The sequence below is a fragment of the Aedes aegypti genome, chromosome 3 (genome assembly GCF_002204515.2).
Source record: "Aedes aegypti strain LVP_AGWG chromosome 3, AaegL5.0 Primary Assembly, whole genome shotgun sequence".
Classification (NCBI taxonomy): domain Eukaryota; kingdom Metazoa; phylum Arthropoda; class Insecta; order Diptera; family Culicidae; genus Aedes; species Aedes aegypti.
This window is the reverse complement of record NC_035109.1, coordinates 255691858-255713236: the sequence shown is the minus strand read 5'-3', so window position 1 is coordinate 255713236 and position 21379 is coordinate 255691858. Positions and strand designations below refer to the sequence as shown.

The following is a 21379-nucleotide window of genomic DNA, read 5'->3' as shown; positions in this document are numbered from 1 at the left end:
CGGAAGTGAGCAAGAAAAAAAAACACCCCCCTTTACTCCCACTTACAGGAATGAGCGAAACGGAGACGAAAATTCAATCTGCTATCTGGGAATTGGTAACTACGGAAGTGTACTACATCCTCGCCCTGCAAACAGTAACAGATGTAAGTACAGCCTAATGTCAATGCCATTCCAGGTTCTGTTTGGCGAAAAGCGACGACGAACATCAGAGAGCAAAGCCTCTGACATGCTTATGGTTTATATTCAATTTCCTGGCACGTGCTGACCTGCAATACGTGTCAAGAGAACTTTTTATTCGCTTCAGCCAGAAGATCTTAAGATGATGGCAGTGATGTAGATAATGATGATGATGCCAATCATCGAATTATTTCTCAAGATAGTTGGAACAAGCTGAGAAGTAGGACAGATTCATTTTTCCTAGAACATCTATATGAATTTTCTGTTAATTGTTGGCTATATTTATATGAATAAAGAATTCCCAGATAATAATATCCCAAGGAGCATTAAGGCGTAAGTAAAAATGAATAAAATGTCAAAAATGAAAAAGCAGTTTTCGCTCTTGAAAACAACAAATCGAAAAAAAATAAAAACACACAACATTTTTGTTTTGCAAGTAAAACAGCTGTGTGTTATTATTTTTTCTATTTGTCGATTTAAACGGTGAAAACTGCTTTTTAACTTTTGACATTTGCTCCATTTTTACTTGCGCCTTAATTTAGAGAACTACTGAAAATTTGATCGATTGGTGACATCCATGATTATCAATTGATTCACATAGTACCGCCAAGCGAGGTACCTTGAAACAGTTTTCAACTTTGAAGCTATATGGATGGAAAATTTAGGGATTCAGATGAGCAAGAATACCACGCGTTATTTATTGTATCAGTTTTTTTTCCTGTGATAGGAGAGACGGAAATTATACATTTTTCATACTATTCCTAAAGTGGGGTAACATAGAACACAGTGCTACCCAATGTTAACTGTCAGAAACTTAACCTATACTGTGTTTCTTATCATTCAATAATTTATTACAGTAAAAGCTTGCCAATAGTCAGTAACAAGATGTCCAAATTTTTAAAAACTAATTATTATTGATCGAATTATGAGTATATAACCTACCCAGGTAACCAATAAGCCGTATATTGAGCCAAAATGTTGTTTTACGGCTGATATAATGCTAGTAATTGGGGCCCAGATAGCCGTAGCGGTAAACGCGCAGCTATTCAGCAAGACCAAGCTGAGGGTCGTGGGTTCGAATCCCACCAGTCGAGGATCTTTTCGGGTTGGAAATTTTCTCGACTTCCCAGGGCATAGAGTATCTTCGTACCTGCCACACGATATACGCATGCAAAATGGTCATTGGCATAGTAAGCTCTCAGTTAATAACTGTGGAAGTGCTCATAAGAACACTAAGCTGAGAAGCAGGCTTTGTCCCAGTGGGGACATAATGCCAGAAAGAAGAAGAAGAAGATAATGCTAGTAAGCCGTTAAATAGAACTATATAAGCCGTATATGGGGGATTGGGCTCGATATACGGCTTATGGTTACCTGGGTATTGCCCTATTCGATTGAAAAATGTATCGATATTGATTGGGACGGACCTGGTTTAGTAGTTAGAACACACGCCTCTGGTGCCGAGGACTTGGGTTCAAATCTCATTTCCGAGATAGTCAAAGCCGTTGGTCCCAAGAAATAAACACGTAAAAATTCTAAAAAGTCACCATTACTATCTTTTTATTACAGCTTTTCTACAAATTTAATGGATTTACGAATATTCTTCACAAAGCTTTTTCATATTTTAATCAAAGCAACGTATCACAAATTGACAAGCTATTCCTTGAAATGGCCGTTGTTAGTATTGTGACATAGCTATTATCATATTTCATGGAGAAAGTTCACAATGGCAGATCTGCAAGTTCACTTTGATACAAGTTTTTGATGTTCATCGCAGTTTTTATGGAGAAAACGAAATAATTTGAATAATAATGCAGTTCATTTAAATTTTATAATATTATCTACCAAGCGTTTTGGTAAAGGAACTACAATTTTACGTTATTGTACCATTAAATAATAAACTTTGCCTTTTATGCGTTTTTGATGCCAAGTGACAAACAATCTTAAGCAATTGAAATTGAAATTGCTGTTGTTATCCCACAAAAAAAAACTTATTTCAAGTTGCACCAAAGAACTTGTTTGAACTTTATTAGTGTTTAAGCTAGGTATACTGTACCGCCCACGAAAAGTAAAAAATTCTGCGGAAGAAATGTTTCAGAAATTTTCTACAGTGAGCTCCATTTGAATTGACATTTCTTTTCAACTGCGTACTGCGATCAAAGAAAAATGCTTTTCTTGAGCATTTCTTGCAGAAATTTCCCACGCATCGATATAAGCGTTTACTTTTCTGTTGAAGTGCATACTTCCTATTAAGCGTAAAATTAACAAAACTTTTATCTAGTTTTCTTTACACCACTACTTCCCAAACTAAGCGCTGCAGCACCCTGGTGCGCCTTAGCATTTTTCCAGGTGCGCAGCGAGTTGATTCCTATCAAACTAAAAAATAATCTTCTAATTTCGGAAAACCTTCAAAATTCATCGATCTAATACTAACAGAGTCAAATATCTGTACCTAAAATTATAGGCTTTATCCAATTGTTGAAACAATCGTTACAGTGGTAAATCAGGTGAGTGGGCACTTAACGAAATTAGGCTATTGAATACTGTTATGACATCGAAGCAATTGTGGAAGTACTCATTGACTTTTATTTCAACATTATTTTTTTGTGAAAATATGAGTGACAAAGTTATTTCCTGGCTACGAGAAGAAACAGTTTTACAAGGAATAGAAAGAGTAAAAAAAAATCTACAATTTTGAAACAAAACCATTGGTTTAGAACGGAAAACATTAAAAAAAACCTTTCTTATTAGGTTTCTTGAAACAAACATTGCCATCAGATGGACTTTGATCTAACACTTAAAAACTATCATTTGATTGACACACTTTCAGGCTTGTACACATTTTTCACACCCGCTCTTGATGTTTTTAATCATTTGAATTTTTGCATTCAAATTCATTTTATTTTATCAATTCAATTTTTAACCAACGCGCATTTGAATAAAAAAATCCAAAAGTTTATTACTGACGGTATTGCGAAATGAAATATTCACTTGCTTATTACACAATTGATTTTACATCCCATCCTAAGGGTTCATTCACAAATTTCATAATGTCAAAAATGTCCATTTTTACCCTTCGTTACACTTTTTGTAAACAAATTCTTCAAATTTTGAATGAGTTGTTACATTTTGACGACTCCCACCCATCCCTTTCAGCGTTATAAAATCTGTGTTTGCTCTGATATTAAGTTTTTTTTTCTTTTGCAAAAGTGAAGTGAGGTGTTAAAATTCAAATAGCGTTTTCTTACATTCATACTATAATGATTCCTCGCAAACTAAAACGTGTAGTGAATTCTCGGCAAAATTTCCCAATATCATTCAAAACTCGACATTGGAAAAGGAATCAGTCTTCATTTCAAAGAAACTCTGAATCTATGAAGTTCAGCTGACAAAAGCAAGCTCATCATGTTGTAAATTTTTACTTTCGCATAGATACTTTTTATCTCCAAGACATCCTAGAGATAGGGAAAGTGTACCAGTTATGACCATAGTGATTCCCTATTTGGCCATATATGAAACTTTGATAACTTTCATATTTTAAATCTTTTTGAATGTCTTAACATCGAAATATATCTTAAACCTAACTTCTACGACACACATCAAAATTATAAGGCATTGAAGTAATTACGTATGGCGAAATAGGGAACCACTATGTCCATAACTGGTATACCTACCCTATATCAGCCCTATATCTCTGATCTCTAGTGAGGGTTCGTTACCCCTACGCCACGAGAGGACTCATGGACGCAGAAGTTTACCTGAATTCGATTTCTGCGTCCATGAGTCCTTTCGTGGCGTAGGGGTAACGCGCCCTAACTAGAGATCAGGGAGTCGTGAGTTCGATTTTCACCGAGAAGACGTGTAACTTTTTCGCAAAACTTCACATCAATTTGTCCATTTAATTCAATTGCAAAGTATATGTAATGCTTAACTTTTCGGTAGTTGTTAAACTTCCACTCGACTGGTTAGCCGTAAACCACGATTCAAAATTAATTAAAAATAAGTATAATCTCTGATATTTTATACGAGTTTGAATAATATATTTGCAAATAAAATTAAGTTATTCAAAGTCTCTTTAAATTATTCTAGCAGTGTAATTTTTAGGAACAAATTATGGGGGGACTATTTAACCAACGATAGTTAAAAAATTTCTATTCTTGCAATAAATTTATAGCAATAAATGCATAAAAACAATTCAGTTTCATTGAAATTGCATGAGGGGAACTGTGGATAAAATGAACAGGGGGGTAAAATGAACAGGTTTGTGTTTTACGGTAATTATGCTATAAATCTATGCAAAACATAGCAACATCCTTAACCCTTAGACTAAGAAACTATTTCGACAACTCTAGCGCGATCTAGAACTGTAAAAACCAGGAAAAGCAAACAAAAACAAAGTACGCCGCTTCGTTTTTCAGCCTCAAATAAGCAGTTTCGAGTTCACGGTATTTTTTAGAAACTAAGAAACTAATCCCAATCTGCCATAAAAAGCATACCTGATACTCCATTTACTTAATGCCTAATTTTGTCGAATATTACAAATATGCAAATATGGGCAGTATAAACACGGTGTCAAATACTCGATCATTATAGAACTATCTTGTACCTTGGGGATGGTACACAAATTATGTCACGTTAATTTCGTCTTTTTCGACCCCCCTTCCTTTGTCACGTTTTTTGTATGAGTCCTTCGAAAATTTTGGCTTGATTCCCTCCCCCTTTTGGAGCGTGACGTAATTTGTACATGACCCCTTGGATATTTTTACAAAAATGTTCAGCATTTGGGCTCCCGATTTTAAAATTTAAATTTCTCAAACATTGTACCTGTTCTTTTTGACTGCAAAATAGGGTACATGCAACTTCGATAATCATCGAAATGCTGACACCGTGAAATAAAATTAGTAATATTTCATGCATTTATAAAATTGTGAATATCTCCAAGAGCGTTGAGCTTGTAGCTAACCCATTCAAACACATTACCTAAGACTTTAAAACAAGACAAAATTGCTACAGAAGTTCGAACTTAATACAAAAGTCGGATAATTTCCAAAGCAATTCTGCCGTTTTCAAGACACGAGTATTTAAATATTCGGACGAACTATCAAATAGTTTTATTAAGATGCCTAATTGTCGCTTTCTCCATTACTTGAAACTAAGCTTTTCAAAGTAGAATTGAAAGTTTGAAATAAAATCAAAATTTACCAAAGAAAAATATAAAATTTCACAAAAATTGTTTTTTTTTACATAAAAAAAAATCAAAAATTTCCGTTTTTTGAGTTTTGAAGGCCTCGGGATAAAAGGGGCCATTTGCTGTGCTCTTTTTTTTTTTCTTGAAAGTTCAGAAAATTTTACGTTTACTGTCAAATTTTCAGCGATGTATGTTTTTTGGGTTTTAGATGTATAATTTTTTTTTGAAAATGAAAAATCGAGCATTTTTCATCGGTACACACTGTAGGTCTCAGCGCATTAGATTTTGTATTTTCTTAAAAATCATAACTTTGGAACAGCTCAACCGATTTTCAATATCTTTTTATGGAATGAAAGCTTAAGATTTCAACTTTTCAAAAATTGTATAGAACGTTGAAAAAAATAATTTTCAGAATATTATTTTTTCCAAAAAGTGAAATCTTAAGCCTTCATTTCATGAAAAAAATATTGAAATTCGATTGAGCTATTCAAAAGTTATATTTTTTTTTAAATAAAGAATTTAATGCGCTGAGACCTACAGTGTGTGCCGATGAAAAAGGAGTGATTTCTTATTTTCAAAAAAATATATCTCAAAAACTAAAAAACATACATCGCTGAAAATTTGACAATTAACTTAAAATTTTCTGAAATTTCAAGAAAAAACGAGAACATCTATAGCCCCTTTTGTCGCAAAGCTTTCAAAACACGGAAAAACGGATTTTTTTGTTTTTTATGTTAAGCAAACAATTTTTGCGAAATTTTATATTTTTCTTAAAAGCCAAAATTTTTAACTTTCACTTTGTCCAAGAAAATTGAAAATCGGTCAAGCGGTTCAAAAGTTATAATGTTATAAAAAACAAATAATTTTACAAAATCGCGATTTTTCTGGTCACCCTATTTTGGATATAGTCACCTTAATAAAAAAAAATCCAAAAGCACGTGTATCTTTATTTCGGATAAGGAACAAGAAGCAAATTTTCACGGAATTCGGTGACCAACTAGATTGGTTTTTCATGGAATGGCTGAGCTTATAATCATACGATTTAAAATCACCATTCATGCATCGAAAAAGTTACAATGAAATGTAGATTTAAACTTTATACGAAGAGGGTCATTTTGATCAATGTTACCCCGCTGATCGATGTTACCCTGCACTACGGTATTTAATTTTTGTCACTAGAAGCCTTAAAATGGCATGACAATTCAATGTTATTGAACATTTTATTCTCTTCAAATCGAATCGAGTTAATACAGATATTACGTTTGACGGACATTCAAAATGTGAATATCATGGCCATAAATTTGGAAATAATATTATTAATTTTACAAAAAATGCTGCCTTTTTTTATTTAATTATAAGGGACAATCAATAACCAATACTACTTCAGACTTATTTTTTCAATCAACCGATATGCACATTGCTACACTCTTAAAAATAATGAAAATTACTGTGGACGTAATTCTGGTTATGACTGAATGACACAGGATGTAATTGATAGAACGACACAAAAATGTGTCCATGAAGATGTATTGAACAAAAAATGTAATTTTACATGCTAAAGGACACGAAAACGATAGAACTGTGATCGACATTTCCCGAATCAGACACTAACGTATTTTAAATTCGACACAAATTTACGTCATTCGGCTCGCTTCTTTTATGTGCATCCTAAGAGACGTAAATCACGTGATTTTTTCGTAGTTTGTATGCTAAGAGATGACTCCAGCTTTAAAAGGCATTCATTTTTGAAAATAACCGCAACTGATGCTCTAGTGCACACTCGAAATTTTTTTTATAAAAGCTCTAACCTCATGGGCATCATATGTATATAAAGCTGCAACGAATCCACCTGACCAATGGTCAGCATTATACCTGCCAACATATCCAATCACATTATTGCGTTCGCTTTCAAATCTTCTCTCTCTCCAACAGCTATTTTTAGCCTGCCTTGAGGATATCCAATCGCACAGCATCCTGACCGATGTTGATCAGCACAAGCTGTTTTCCAACATACGCGATATTTGTGAGTCGAACTTGAAATTCTGGACCTCGTACCTGCATCCGATGGTGAGTATCCTCTAATCTAATTGAATACGTTGATTTACCAGCTCTGTTCTGCTGCCACGTACCTATCTGTATGTTCACTTACACTTTGGCCTTCTTCCAATCCATTACCATTCGACAGGTTAAAGACAGCATGGAAACCAAAGAACCAATGAACGTGTACAAATTTAAGGACGGCTTTATGGAGTTCTCTTCCATCTTCATGCCCTACACCAAGTATTGTGCCGAGCAAAGCACTTGCCAGTACTACTGCAAAGAGCTATACCAAAACAATTCGCTGTTTATGTCCTACTGTGCTTGGTGTGAGTCGCAAAAAATGTGCAACCGGTAAGAGCATCCTTGCTCGCATTCTCAATCGAATCGATGTCATTACAACGATTTTATGGTCTATACCCGCAATAGAGATTCCCAACGGCTTACACATTTCGGAATAAGTGGTCAACCACTCTCATCGTTGATAACACTAGGCAACAGTGTTTTGTGAGCCCGCTATTTTCGAATTTGTTCTTAAAATACGTAAAACTTTTGGGAAAAAAATTTTGGCTCATAAAACTACATATTTTCATGAACATTCACATCAATTGTGTCTTTCTTCTCACCAAAACCAATGTACAAAATACATTGAAAAGACTTTGATAATATTATTCTTCCCATCAAATTTTATATATCATATAAACTTTTTGAAAAAATTGTTTTGGGCTCTTCGAAATCATTAATTGCTTCTTTTGAAAGACAACACATACCAACATCATACACTTCAAATATATAGATAAAAGCACAAAATTCTGTATTTTCATGGATTGGTTTTGTTATAATCCTATAGGGCCCAAAAACTCATGTCATATATTTGCTGAATTTGCATGTCTGTCAGACACCCTATACAGTAACAAATTATAGCGTTATCTATGACGTCATTAAAGCCATTACTGAAACATCACCAGATGGTTGGGAATCTCTTTGCAAGGACACGACTCGTTGTTGCCATTAATCCATCATACGGCTAATTCGTTTTGGGGTTATTTGGGTTGGTCGATTTGTTTGATGTTGATTTTTTGCTTCCATCCACTCTGCCCGGTGCGTAACGGTGTTGCAATCAGGCTTCGATTGGCAGACATTCTGGTCAGGCCCATGCAAAGGTTAACAAAGTACGGTTTGCTACTGGCAGCCATCAAAAAGCACATAGCCGACGAGAACGAAGGTGAAGCGATTGACGAGATGGTAAGTGATTGTATGGGTTGCGCTACTTTTCCCCGAAGGTCGAATTTCCCGAACGCCAGTTCTCCCGAATAGCCTGTTTCCCTGAATAGCCCATTTCCCCGAAAAGTTTTTGGTACTCATAATTGCCATACTAAATAAACCGAATGCACTCTTCTTTATTTGATTGACAGTTCTTTTTGTTTATCGTTCTTTCTAGTTCACCACCTTGTCACTATAGGCAATTCTTGCACATTTTTGAGCTTTTCGGTGAAACAAGTAATTTGAGGAAATAGAGACTGGCGTTCGGGGAAACGTCATTTGGGGAAACCGATTTTATGGGTAATTGCGGTAACGGTTTCTCGACCGCATTACTGGGATTGGTTTTCCTTCTTGGCATTCATTAATTTTATCCCCGGAATAGATCCACTCAGTAGAAGAATTTGTAGCCGGTGTCAATGCGCATCTGACCACTCGCCAGGAAAACGAACGCCTGAAAGGAATCAACGCTCGGATAGACTCATATGAAGTGGTGGAGTCCAACAATGAAATTTTAGACAAAATGGTCCGACAGCATAGCACAATGTTCGACCTTTGTTTGCCGATGCAAGGAACCATTGAAGGGAGAAAGCTATTTCTGGAAGGAGATCTCAAATTCAAGGACAGTTTGGGCAAGGTAAGAATCTGGACAGTCTAACGCGTCAGTGATTGGAGGGGGCTAAATAATGGGCTAAAAATCATACATTTTCATCCTATTACATTTGTCAACAGTCCTATAATCAATGTAGTTGATTTGTTTGTGGCGAGTACTGCTCCACACTACCCACAAAAAGTATGGAATCACTTCACCAAGTATTGCAACACCTTCCTAAAAGTTCAGAACCACTACAACAGCAACCAATGCTTACCGGTAGAGATGGGTGATGCTCTAAGATTAGGGCGATTCAAAATTTAAAAATGTTTGAAAATCCAATATCCCATAACTTGTTAACCATTCTTACCACATAAATAGTTCTGTGAAATTTTCAACTTTCTCGGGGGTGATTTCAAGGTGACTCTAATACGATGTAGGTTTATATGGAAATTATTATGGAGAAATTTTGAAAACCCTTCCAAACACATTAGTACTGAAATGTAAGTACAAACTTATCATCCCATAGTGAAAACTTATTCTTTAAGACTTAATGAATGACGTTGCTGAAGAAACAAATTCCTTTTGAGCTAATATTTTTTGGGATTTTTGTACATGTTTGCAGGGCTATAATCCCAAATGAAGCTAAATAATAACGGACAAACTTATTCATCTCCTATTCGTCGGATTGAGTTGTTCTCTTCAGCAAATTTCTTCATTATGGTTTGAAGAATGAGTTTTTACGATGGGGTAATAAGTTTGTATTTACATTCCAATACTAATGTGTTTTGCAACATTTTTCAAAATTTCTTCATAGTGATTTCCATATAAACCTACATTGTCTTTAGACCACCTAGAAAGCTGAAAATTTCATAGAACATGGTAAGGATGGTAAGAAAGATAGCGGAGATGAACCAGCCAAGGGCTGAAAATCTCCAGCTAATAAAGATAAATAATAATAATAATAATAAGAAAGATATGGGAGATTTGATTTTCAAACATTTTTAAATTTTAAACGGCCCTACTCTAAGATTAGGGCGATTCATCAGCATCTATGTTAACATTATTGTTGTTATTGTTTAACGATTAACGCTGAGCCATCGTAATCATCGTCATCATCGAAACTTCAAAAGCAGTTTTTCTGTTCAAAACTGAAAATTATTCGATGAAAATGTGTTCACTGTGTTTCGGTTGGAGAATAACATACAGTGAACACATTTTCCTGTAAACATTCTTGATTTTGAACGAAAAAACTGCTTTTGAAAATTCCGAAATCAATGACGGATCCTGCCCCCTTAAGGTTTAACCATTAAAAGGCGTGAACGACTTTGTTGCACTCTTTTGCTTATATCTTTTGACTCAAAATCTCAGAATTTTATCAAAGTTGTGTGAGGAAATTATTAGCACTTCCATATACATCCAGAACAATTTGGATACCGGCAGCCAATTCGTATTCACGGCCAGAAATGTAGTGTACACCTCCTATGCCACTAGTGATTCTTGATAAAATTTCAGAATATTTCGAATGTATTTAAGTGAAACTATATGATTATAGTATGTATCATGTCTTGCGAGATCATGTGGAACATTTTTGAACTATAATAATTGTGTAACATCAAACTGCTACTGGAAAATCACCCATCACGCAGACAACCGCTTAAGAAGGGAACACACGTCTTCAATTGTAATCCACTCCACTATGACTGATTGATCGGCGAACAACGATCGGGCCAAGACGACACAAACACACTATTGCCATCTTGCCCCACACATCCCTCTTTCTCTCCAGAGGAAAACAAATCGGCTATGAAATAACGTATTTTGAAGAAAAATAACCTCGGTAGGTACTGCCTCACCGATACATACTGAATACCCTTCTTCAAATGAATCAAGTCAATCTCTGCGCGAACTCCATAAAAAGAATTCTGGAGTACGTCAGTCTTCGATCAAGCATCATCTTTGAAAAAAGTAACACAATGCGTAAGATCGACAATTGGGTACCTCCACCTACCCTCAATATTCCGAACACGGGGTCTATTGAAGTTATCCTTTAACAAGGCTCGTTGTTGTCGATGCGGCTGATTTCATCTAGCAAGACTTCATTTTGCACAGCCTTGACGATCACGTCCAGTGATTACCGTGATTCGGGAATGGTGAGGTAACTATTCTGAGTACGAAGCTTTGGATCCTTAAGGCCCAAGTAAAAATGGTGCAAAAGTCAAAATTGAAAAAGCAGTTTTCTTCGATTTGTCTATTTCAGAAGAGAAAACTGCTTTTTCAGTTTTGACTTTTGCACCATTTTTACTTGCGCCTTAATCTTGCAGTTCGAGATAAACCACTTCACATACACAATCACTCTCTGCAGCTTCCGGAATGAGATGAACTTGGCAAACACTGGAAGATTTGCTGAATTGTACACGATTACAGAAACAAAGGATTTCGATTTCGACTCAGGCAACTCTTCATCATATAGCGATCCTGGTGGTTCGGATTCGTAATATGCTGATTGCATGAATAGAGGACCATTCCACTACAACTCATTAGATACCAGGGCTCTAAGCAGGTAATATCTGGTGGATTCTTCTTTGCGGGGGCGTGGTGTAATCCTTGGTACTAGAAACGACCTCCGCAACTCGGTTTCCGATAAACACCTCGAGTGACATCAGAGGTTTACGGAGCCAGGCAAGTACTATTTGTCTGTTAGACCAAAGAGTAACGTCATCAAATTTCACCTCCATTGATCCAAACTTCCTACAACCAGTCGTGATACAAGTTGAGCAGCTAACAACTCTTTCCTTGGAATACTCAATTCGTTTACCGGAGGGACTCTCGATTTACTGCATAGTAATCGCATTTCAGTTCTGCCGTCTGAAAAAAATGGTCCTTACGTGCAAAGCTGCACCATACGCAGAAATCGAGGCGTCTGAAAACCCGTTTTATTTAGCTACTGCTTCGCCGTACTAAATACCCTTCTTCAAATGAATCAAACTTTCTGCGTGAACTCCACAAAAAGAATTTGGAGGAGTACGTCAGTCCTCCATCAAGCATCATCTTTGAAAAAAACAGCAGGATGCGTTTGAGCAGTACAGTCCAATCACCTTGATTCCAGCAATCGCATGTTCCTCTTAAAGAATCAATACCGATAACCCACGTTTTATCTCATGGAAATCAACAAGCCTTCTGATAGCAGCATGACAATGCAATGATTCTCTACTCTGCGAACTATAGCGTAAAACATTCCTTTTTCCAAAGGTCAAGTTGCGGATACTCTCTATGATACCTTGAGATCTGGAAGGGGTCATTAAACATTCTGATCAGATCGTTAGCCATGTCATGTAGAATACCAAATCCTGCAATGTAACAACCGATCTTCCTTTGGTGAAACCCCGGATCCGCAATCCTGTTTCAAGAACTTCGATGAAGAAGTGCCCATTAACACAATGAAAAGTGATAACTCTAGTCAAAACAAAAAGAAAAACAAAATCCATGAGCTGCAATACTGAATCCATATAAGGTGGATTCTTGAACTCGATTGTCACTTCAATGAAAAACAGCATTCCTGCATAAAATCTGGTGAGAATAGTTTCTATCGCAACAGAGTCTCTCACCATCGGTGGATCCATGCACCATCGACCATCCATACTTCGACCAATCATCACTTTTCATCGACCTCAATTAAAAGAACATATCTGTAGAACACCAACACCACCGGTTTGTGTGAATTTCTCACGAGTTTTGCCGCAAATTTGAGAGCCTTGTTGAATCTCTTTTTACTTTGTAGTCGCAAATTCAAAAAAATCATTTAATACCGCGATCCAGCCATGATGCCGGTGTAGAAACACAAGAGGCTTGCAAAATATTTATGGGCAATCATACGGTAAGCACTCCTCAACACAACACAACTCAACAATGGTATATGACCAAGATCCTAGGCAAAAATAACAAAACAAACAACAAAAATGCACAAAAATAACTAAACAAACAACAAAAATGCACAACTCCGCATCCATAATATTAACAGAAACCTTAACATGCGGCTCCTTTTACTTGTCTTTGTTCTTCAAGCAAAACAAAAAGTAGATCCGAATGCATGTCGTAATCTATAAATATGACAGAATTCGACAGAATATTTGATTTGGATTGATTCGACAAACACAATTCGTCACAAGAAAGATTTTCTTGAAAGTATAAGGGCGTTCAGTTCGCAGCACCCAGATATTTATTCGACAGAAGCTCGCGATCGAAAGCCTTTCTAGTTATTTTAAATATAGAGGACCAATTTAAGCTAAATTTCGGAACCCCCATATTGGTTCCAAAAGACAAATTTTCATCATTTTCATATTAATACAACATAACATACACAAATAATGGCTTGAATAAAATTCTCATCACGTGAAATATAACTGCTTCAACTAAGTGAAACTATCGGAAGCTAAATTCGAGTATTTTGGATTTATTCGATCATTGTGCCATTGAGAATTAAGGAAAAAGGATGAGAATCCTAGAAAGTTTCTGATGAATCCTCTCAGGGGGTCATGCACAAATTACGTCACGCTCCAAGGGGGAGGGGTCGAGCCGAGCGTGACAAGCCTTACAAAATTTTCGGAGGACTCATACAAAAAGTGTGACAAAGGGGGGGGGGGTCGAAAAAGTTGAAATTTGGCGTGACATAATTTGTGTACCATCCCCAGGGGTCTTACATAAGATTCTTCGCGGGATTCTCATTAGAACCTATTCATGATTCTAATCTGAAGTCGTCATAGTCATCGCATGATTCATGTAATATTTCTCACTGGATTCTCATCAAAATAATCTAAGGATTCTGTTCAGAATTCTTTCGTGATTCTCATTTTAATTCTTTCAGATTTCTCTTCAGAATTTTCTCAGGTCACTTATTAGAATCCTTTCACTATTATCGTCAGAGATCATTCCTCGAAATGCTTGAAATCAGAAATCATCCCAGGATTCTCATCTGAGTTCTTTCAATGTTCTCTTCAGAATCCCCTCACGATCCTCATCAGCATCGATACCGAATTCTCATCAGAATAGTTCCAGGAATCTTATCCAAATCGTTCCAGCATTTTCATCAGAATCTCTACAGGATTCTCATGAATGCTTTCATCATTCTCATCAAAACCTTTTCCAGGTCCAGGATCTTTTCGTAGAGGAAATTTCCTTGACTTCCCTGGGCATAGAGTATCATCGTACCTGCCACACGATATACGAATGCGAAAATGGCAACTTTGGCAAAGAAAGCTCTCAGTAAATAACTGTGGAAGTGCTCATAAGAATACTACGCTGAGAAGCATGCTCTGTCCCAGTGAGGACATAAATGCCCTGAAGAAGAAGAATTCTCCCAGGAATTGAATCTAATCCTTCCAGTATTCAAATAAGAATTCCTCCTGGATTCTCATCAAAAATCTTTTTGGGTTTTATCAGAATTCATTCTGGATTTTCTTCATATTTTTTCCAGGATTCACATTAAATACTTCCACTACTCTTTCCAAGGTTTTTAGGATTCTCATCGGAAACATTGCAGAGATCCGTGATTCTCAAAGAGATTTTCCAGGATCCTCATAATAAAATGTCCAAGAATCTCATCAAAATCCAACCAGGATTTTCTTCAGAACTCTTCCAGGGAACTAAGTAACGGGGTCAAAATAGCTCCTATATGTTCAGAATGCTCCAACTTTATATTTTCCAATTTGCTGAAACAGTGCTTTTTATGATTGGCATAATGCGTGTTTTCTAATAATAAAAATCGGTATTTTGGAACCAAAAACGTGGTCCTGAAACTGGACTTAAATTGATAACATGTATGTAAAATGACCGGAAAAGCTTCCATTGCTTATACTTTTTTTCAAATATAAATGATTATATTTGGCACAGTATGGAAATCAACATTTGATTTAAGCTGGGTCTCCGGGATTGCATACTAAAACTTCCGGTTTCCTGTATCTGAACATGTCAATTGGCCAAGTGATTATTACGGTTCAAAAATGTTCCACGTGAGCTCGCAAGACTTAATACATAATATATTCATATACTTTCACATAAATATATTTCGAAATATATTGAAATTTTATCAAGAATCATAAACTACACTATCATCCTAATTTGGTAAAACAAATTAAAGCTTTTATCAACATTTTGTTAGCAACATATAACATCTCATTTGCCGTAGCAGTTCAGATTTTTTACAGGTTGATACAGGAGTTGATTCCACCTGCTTATAAGATAAAAAAAAAACGATTTCAATTTACTTAACTTGACCAGGGAGGAAGCTTTAGAATCATTTGAATGCCCGTAAGGTGAAGATGAATCGAAGCCAAAATTCAAATTTTCAAGAGCACGGATCTGGAGAACCAAACATCCGTTTAAGCTGAAAACTTAATCGATTGGTCACTAGCTGGTGGTGACCAATCGATTAGGTTTTCAGCTCAAACAGATGTTTGGTTCTCCAGATCCGTGCTCTTGAAAATTTGAACTTTGGCTTCGATTCACCTTCACCTTAAAGTGATTATTGAAAGTTTAATTTTATCTTGCATGAGCCGTAGATACTTAACTTCATCTAACCAACTTATTGGAACCCCTCTTAACGTGACAACATGTCTACTTGAAGGTTACAAATAAAGAGCTTTTGGTTTATGTAGGAATAATGAAAGTTGAGATTTGGAAGCATTTGGAAAAATCTTCCATTTTTGCAAGTATGAAGAAAATTTATCCAAACTTGTTGCAATCTACAAGAGTACACACAGGCTTCGTCCTTTGGCGGAGAGGCCTGTGTCATCCGCAAACAACGATTTTTGACATCCCTGAGGTAACTCAGATGTGAAAATGTTGTAGGGCAAAATGGTCCAAAATGCCACTTTAAGGATTTGTGTCGTTTTTTCTTAATTAGATCTACATTTTAACACCATTCTAAGTCATAACAATTACTTTACAATATTTGCTAGCTTCCACATTGAAAACATTTTCCAAATTTGAGGTTTTTAATAGTCCAAAATCGTGTAGAAAAGTTGGTTGAAAAATGGGGGTGGTTCAAAACGACCGAATGGGTGGGGTAAAATGCCATTTAGTATGGAGAACTAGGAGTAAGCAATCATGTTACTCCATGAGTTTGCTCTGTGGTATGGAAACGCTTATTCGTTAATAAAATCATCGAAAAACCTTAATATTTATGCAAAAAAGTGAAAAATGTTGAATTTCACCGGGAATTTAAGGAAAAATCTATGAGCTTATGTTCAAGGGTTGTAGCGGCAACTCTTGGGTAAACATATGTTAACATCGTTTGGCAAAAAATACAAATGGAAACGCTGTAGGAATGATTTAATGAGGTGAGCCATTTTACCCCATCAGTGCGTCTTGGACCATGTTCCCCTATAATATTGGTCCCAAAATGCTGCCTTGACGAACACCAGCTCTTACAGGAAGGTTTTCATACCTGGAGTTCAGATAATTAACCTGAGTGTACAAATATAATTGATAATTTAAGGTGTACACAGCTAGTTTTTTAAGCATTAATGTGCATTCACAATAACAGTTTTCATGAAGCAAGTTATTCAGCTTACATTGATCTTAATATATCTACTATGTCCCCACTACCCCTAATTCTAAACTTTTGGGGATGTTGTAATTACTCGGTAAAGCGTTTCCATACTTTTGGCGCGTAGTGTAGGATTCCCCTTAGAACATAGAACAATCATGCGAAGTGAAGCAGAGTTCATTGAAAACTTTCCAAAGTATAGCTCAATTAGTGGGGAAAACTAATTGGGGAATTGTGGTGGTTTTCAAAATAATTGGCATCGTGTTCTAATGGGCTTATTTACAACCTGTGTCCTTTTCCGACATAGGAACGCATTGAACGATGCGAAAAGACCCAAACATCAGAAGGGATTAATCACGCAATGTGTGTGCTTCTATTTTACAGATTGATGTGCATTGTTTCCTACTCACCGACTTTCTGCTGGTATGCAAAAAGAACAAACATGAAAATTTAAAGGTAAGTTTATCGACACAATTGTTGTATCATAAAACGTGATTACCGCATGCATAATCTTGTACATACTAAATCACATACCTACCGAGAAATAATACTCACTCACCTGTCCCCGTGGGAACATGCATAAGTTCACAATCCATTCGTACTCATTCATATTTGAAATGTTTACCCTTTGGTTCAGTACCTACAGCTGCATGCAGCGCGTACTGAGTGTGAGAAAAAGTTGATTGTTTCCATTTGTGCACATATGAGAAAGCTCGGACCAACACCCTTTCCCTTAACCTCACGCTCATACCTACCTTTTTGTACATGACTATACGCGGGTAGAGTAATGCTGAAGTTGTTTCTTAAATCCATGTAGCAAGACTAAGGCGCCATTCCATATAATCCTAATTTTTTCTGGCGTTACGTCACAACTGGGACAAAGCCAACTTCTCTACTTCGATTTTACTTTAAAGCGCCCTTCTTTCTGGCTATCGTCACTTATGAAAATGGCCTGGCGTGTTGTTCGAATAACACTGCCAAGACAGCCAATAAGATGCAGGTTTCAAGTGCCCTTATATTGTTTGACGTTCAAGCAGGTTCTATCGATCGGTGGCTTGTATTTGGGGAATAATTACAGTCATGGATGGTTTGTCCATACCATGTTTGTTGTGAAGTTCATATAAGAACGATCATGTGTGTGGCTTACTGGGGAGAAATACGCATGATATGGACATGCACAATAAAGCCCATTACAATTTAATTAGATTCGTACATGAGTTTGTCTTCCACGCACTTTATTCTACTCCATTGCATTCTACATCAATGCATTGATTCTCTACTTTGCATCATTATAGGTCGTCCGACAACCGTACATGACAGATCGACTGGTGGTACAAATCAAAGAACAGACCTTATATTGTTGTTACCTGAATGACCTTTCGATGGTGGTGGCCGCATTCACCCTCCAGGGTTCCAAAGCGCAGAATTGGTACGATTCGATCACGAAAGCGAAACATATCTACACTCGACTGAAGCAAGGCATTGCGTCAGATGTACGCCAGTATGGCAACATCATCAATATCACTAATGCCAACAGTAACACGAATATTAACAATGACAGTCTGAGCATACGGAAATCGCCTCTTAACAGTTCCATAGGAAGTAGGGTCAGCAGTTTAAATAATAGTCACAGCGGCTCCGTCGATCTAAACGAGTCCAAGCCCGTATCGATCGATTTTGAAAAGGCCAACTCACTCTCTAGCGACGAAGGTGGAACTTCTGCTTTATCACTTCAGAGCAAGATAGGTTCGATCGGACCAAGGAAAGTCAAATCCACCGTAACTACGGTGCAATCTTCCTCGAACTCCTTAACCGTTCAACCATTCAGTGGATTGGGCCAGAGTATGCCAAATTTGAATTTGAATTCCACACAAAATAGGTAAGTTGGGCATAGTTTTAAATAAAACGATTAGCAAACGTAGTGTTTCCAAAGTTCATCCCATAAACTTAGTTTAATTTACAGTAACACCTTGTCGGTGCCGGGTACATCTGCAAGCCATTCGCATTCTGGAATGGTGCTCTTGTCTCCAAGTCAACGAGGAATATCTTACCCACCGCCCTCACCAACAAGGTATTTATTAGTATTAAAAATATACTTTTTACGAGCTTGAAAAATTATCATCTTTTACATTGTAGAGCCACTCTCCGACGAGGATTTGCATTCTCTTCGTCAATCAAGAACCCACCGTTGATCAAAACTCGCAATGTTGCATCACAGCAAAGCTTCATCCTGTCCCAACAACCCAGCTTCAATTCGGCTACTCTAGGTCAACACCAGCAGTGTCTTCAAGCCTCATCCTCGCCTGGTAGCTCACCGAATGTAGCCTTCGTCAAACGGAAAAACAGCTTCCACAGTACTACAGGTCAAGGGGTTCACACCGATCCGAACACACCCAGTGGAGAAGCTACCTAGTATAAGCTACTACCCTCCAGTCGTAGATAGGACACATTCTACCTGGTATCCTACCGTAGAAAATAGCATTTACTTTTTCCTCTTCAGCCAAGCTGAGGATGGCCATTTGGTACTTTAGAAACAATCGTATTGGGATTTTTGTTGAAACGATCAGCGTATTTGTTGTACATACGAATTTTATCAACCAACATGATTTGGTGCAAACTAAAAAAAAAACATATTTTAACCGTACTGATAAATTATACCGAAAGTGTGTTAACTCCAACGAAAATATTTTGAATAATCCAACCAAAATGTTTTAAACACTAACAAACAAAATGATGCTGTGACAAACTCTAGATCGCAAGAAGGAAAAAAAAAGAGAAAACAGACACTTTTATCGAAAAGGTGTAAAACTTTTGAAAGATTTGAGACTGTTTTCGAATCCTTCGGTGTGTAATATAAGTAGCGTACTGTTTCTTTTTTTAGGTCACTTTCTTCAGTTTGTGCATAGCTGTTGAGAAGACAGCCCTCACTCTGTAGATCCAGGCCAAACCTAGAATGTTACGCTTTTTAGTCGTTGATTCACAAAGGATATATTTTCAATCCAGCCACGTTATGGTCATGCTGAAATGATTGGTACTAAGAACACTGACTCGAAGCGCATAAAAGTAAACGAAAACTTTATTTGGATATGACTAAGAACCCTTAAGGAAAGGAAACATCAAAATTATCAATCATCAGTAGTAGTTCAGTTAGGTTTTTTTTTGCATATTAACTGATAATGATCATACGGACATGCGATTCTATTCTACATGAAAAGAAAAAAATATGAGCCCGAAAAAATGGCCTATAATAATATTGACCCCAAATTTCAATCGCGACCTCGTGAAATGTGAACAGAATTTCTGTATTGCACACTGGGCCATGATCATAATTTAGCCAGACAAAACCTCTACCACTTTAGCGGTGTATTTTATCGGGTTGGTGTCTGAGGAGACCTGTTTTGGATTTATATGTTCTTTATGATAATGATAGAAGTTACTTGGACATTTCACCGCATAGCTGGCGCTGCAATGTTTATTTTTTATTTCGCGTCCAATTGTTTTCACGTTTTCGGCAAAGTTTTTGGAACGTGTAAAATTACGACAAGTTGTCGGAGACACAAGATTTCTAGGACTTCAAATAACCGTCGTACGGTTTTTTGAACACACAAATTTTTGACTATTTCATTGAGTTTCAAAGTAAGAATGCTTTACTCATTATCATTTTAGGACCATATTTTGGTAGTGATATAATACAGAAAAAGCTTCAGCAAACTTGTGTTTATTGACAAATTTGAAAAGTTGCAAACTTCTTCTCCAATATTGTATTGCACTCAATATTTATTGCAAAAAACAACTTGCAGTACCGGTATTTACCGGTACTACCGGTACTGAGAGTTACAGTACCGTAGAACCGGTACTTGTCAAAGGGGGTCGGTACTAGGATCCCTATGTTTGATATATGGACAAGTTGGTGGATTGAAACTTTTTCACTAAAATCCACTTCTCGATGTTCACTTCTCGATACCTCTCCCTATGTCCTGGGGGATACGAGATGGAAATCAACAATAGAAGTATTAGAAATAGAACGCTAGAGGCGCTGTTTCCTCCATACATTGGCTGTGATATAGATGAATCAACCACAGTAGCCTTGAATTTCTACCGACGCGATCAACCGGTACTCAAACTGTCAAATCGTTTGTTTTGATTTTTCTCATATTTGTAAAAGGAAATGAAACGAGCGAAAAGAGCCTAGTATCTGGGACAATTAAGAAAGAAAAACCAATGTAATGAGAATCGCTGTTCGATAAATTCAATTGGTCGGGATCTAACTTATACAGGATTTGTTAAGTAACCCACTAATGCAAGCAATACGTTTTCAACTTACAGGACTCTATAGTGCTTCTGTAAGTAAAGAAGAACGGCAGTTGAATGTATCTTCTTAAAACAGCACGATGGTTTCCTCCATTGGAGTGAGAAAACTGCTCTAAATGTGTCGAATAAAATTTGTATCGTAGCTGAATCTTAGACGATTCACAAGTTTCCGCAGTCAGCTACATGGCAACTACAACTTCAACTGAGTGCCGATACTGCACCTTTAATTTTCCTCCCGTCATATATCACTGGATTTTTTGCTCCAATACTC

At 36.7% G+C, this 21379-nt stretch overlaps 1 protein-coding gene across 4 annotated transcripts in view; it reads left to right on the top strand.

The window, feature by feature from the left end:
- Positions 1 to 19570, top strand: part of LOC5569544 (pleckstrin homology domain-containing family G member 5) — a 380350-nt gene extending 360780 nt beyond the window's left edge. For 3 of the 4 annotated variants that reach the window (XM_021848743.1, XM_021848742.1, XM_021848744.1), the window contains 9 exons: positions 49 to 143; positions 7295 to 7429; positions 7548 to 7753; positions 8524 to 8644; positions 9045 to 9296; positions 17182 to 17253; positions 18093 to 18676; positions 18749 to 18868; positions 18934 to 19570. In XM_021848743.1, coding sequence (XP_021704435.1) covers positions 49 to 143; positions 7295 to 7429; positions 7548 to 7753; positions 8524 to 8644; positions 9045 to 9296; positions 17182 to 17253; positions 18093 to 18676; positions 18749 to 18868; positions 18934 to 19210 — 1862 coding nt within the window. In that variant the 3' untranslated portion in view covers positions 19211 to 19570. The remainder of the gene's footprint in view (positions 1 to 48; positions 144 to 7294; positions 7430 to 7547; positions 7754 to 8523; positions 8645 to 9044; positions 9297 to 17181; positions 17254 to 18092; positions 18677 to 18748; positions 18869 to 18933) is intronic. The other variant, XM_021848741.1, reaches the window with a different exon arrangement.
- Positions 19571 to 21379: the final 1809 nt, after the last annotated feature.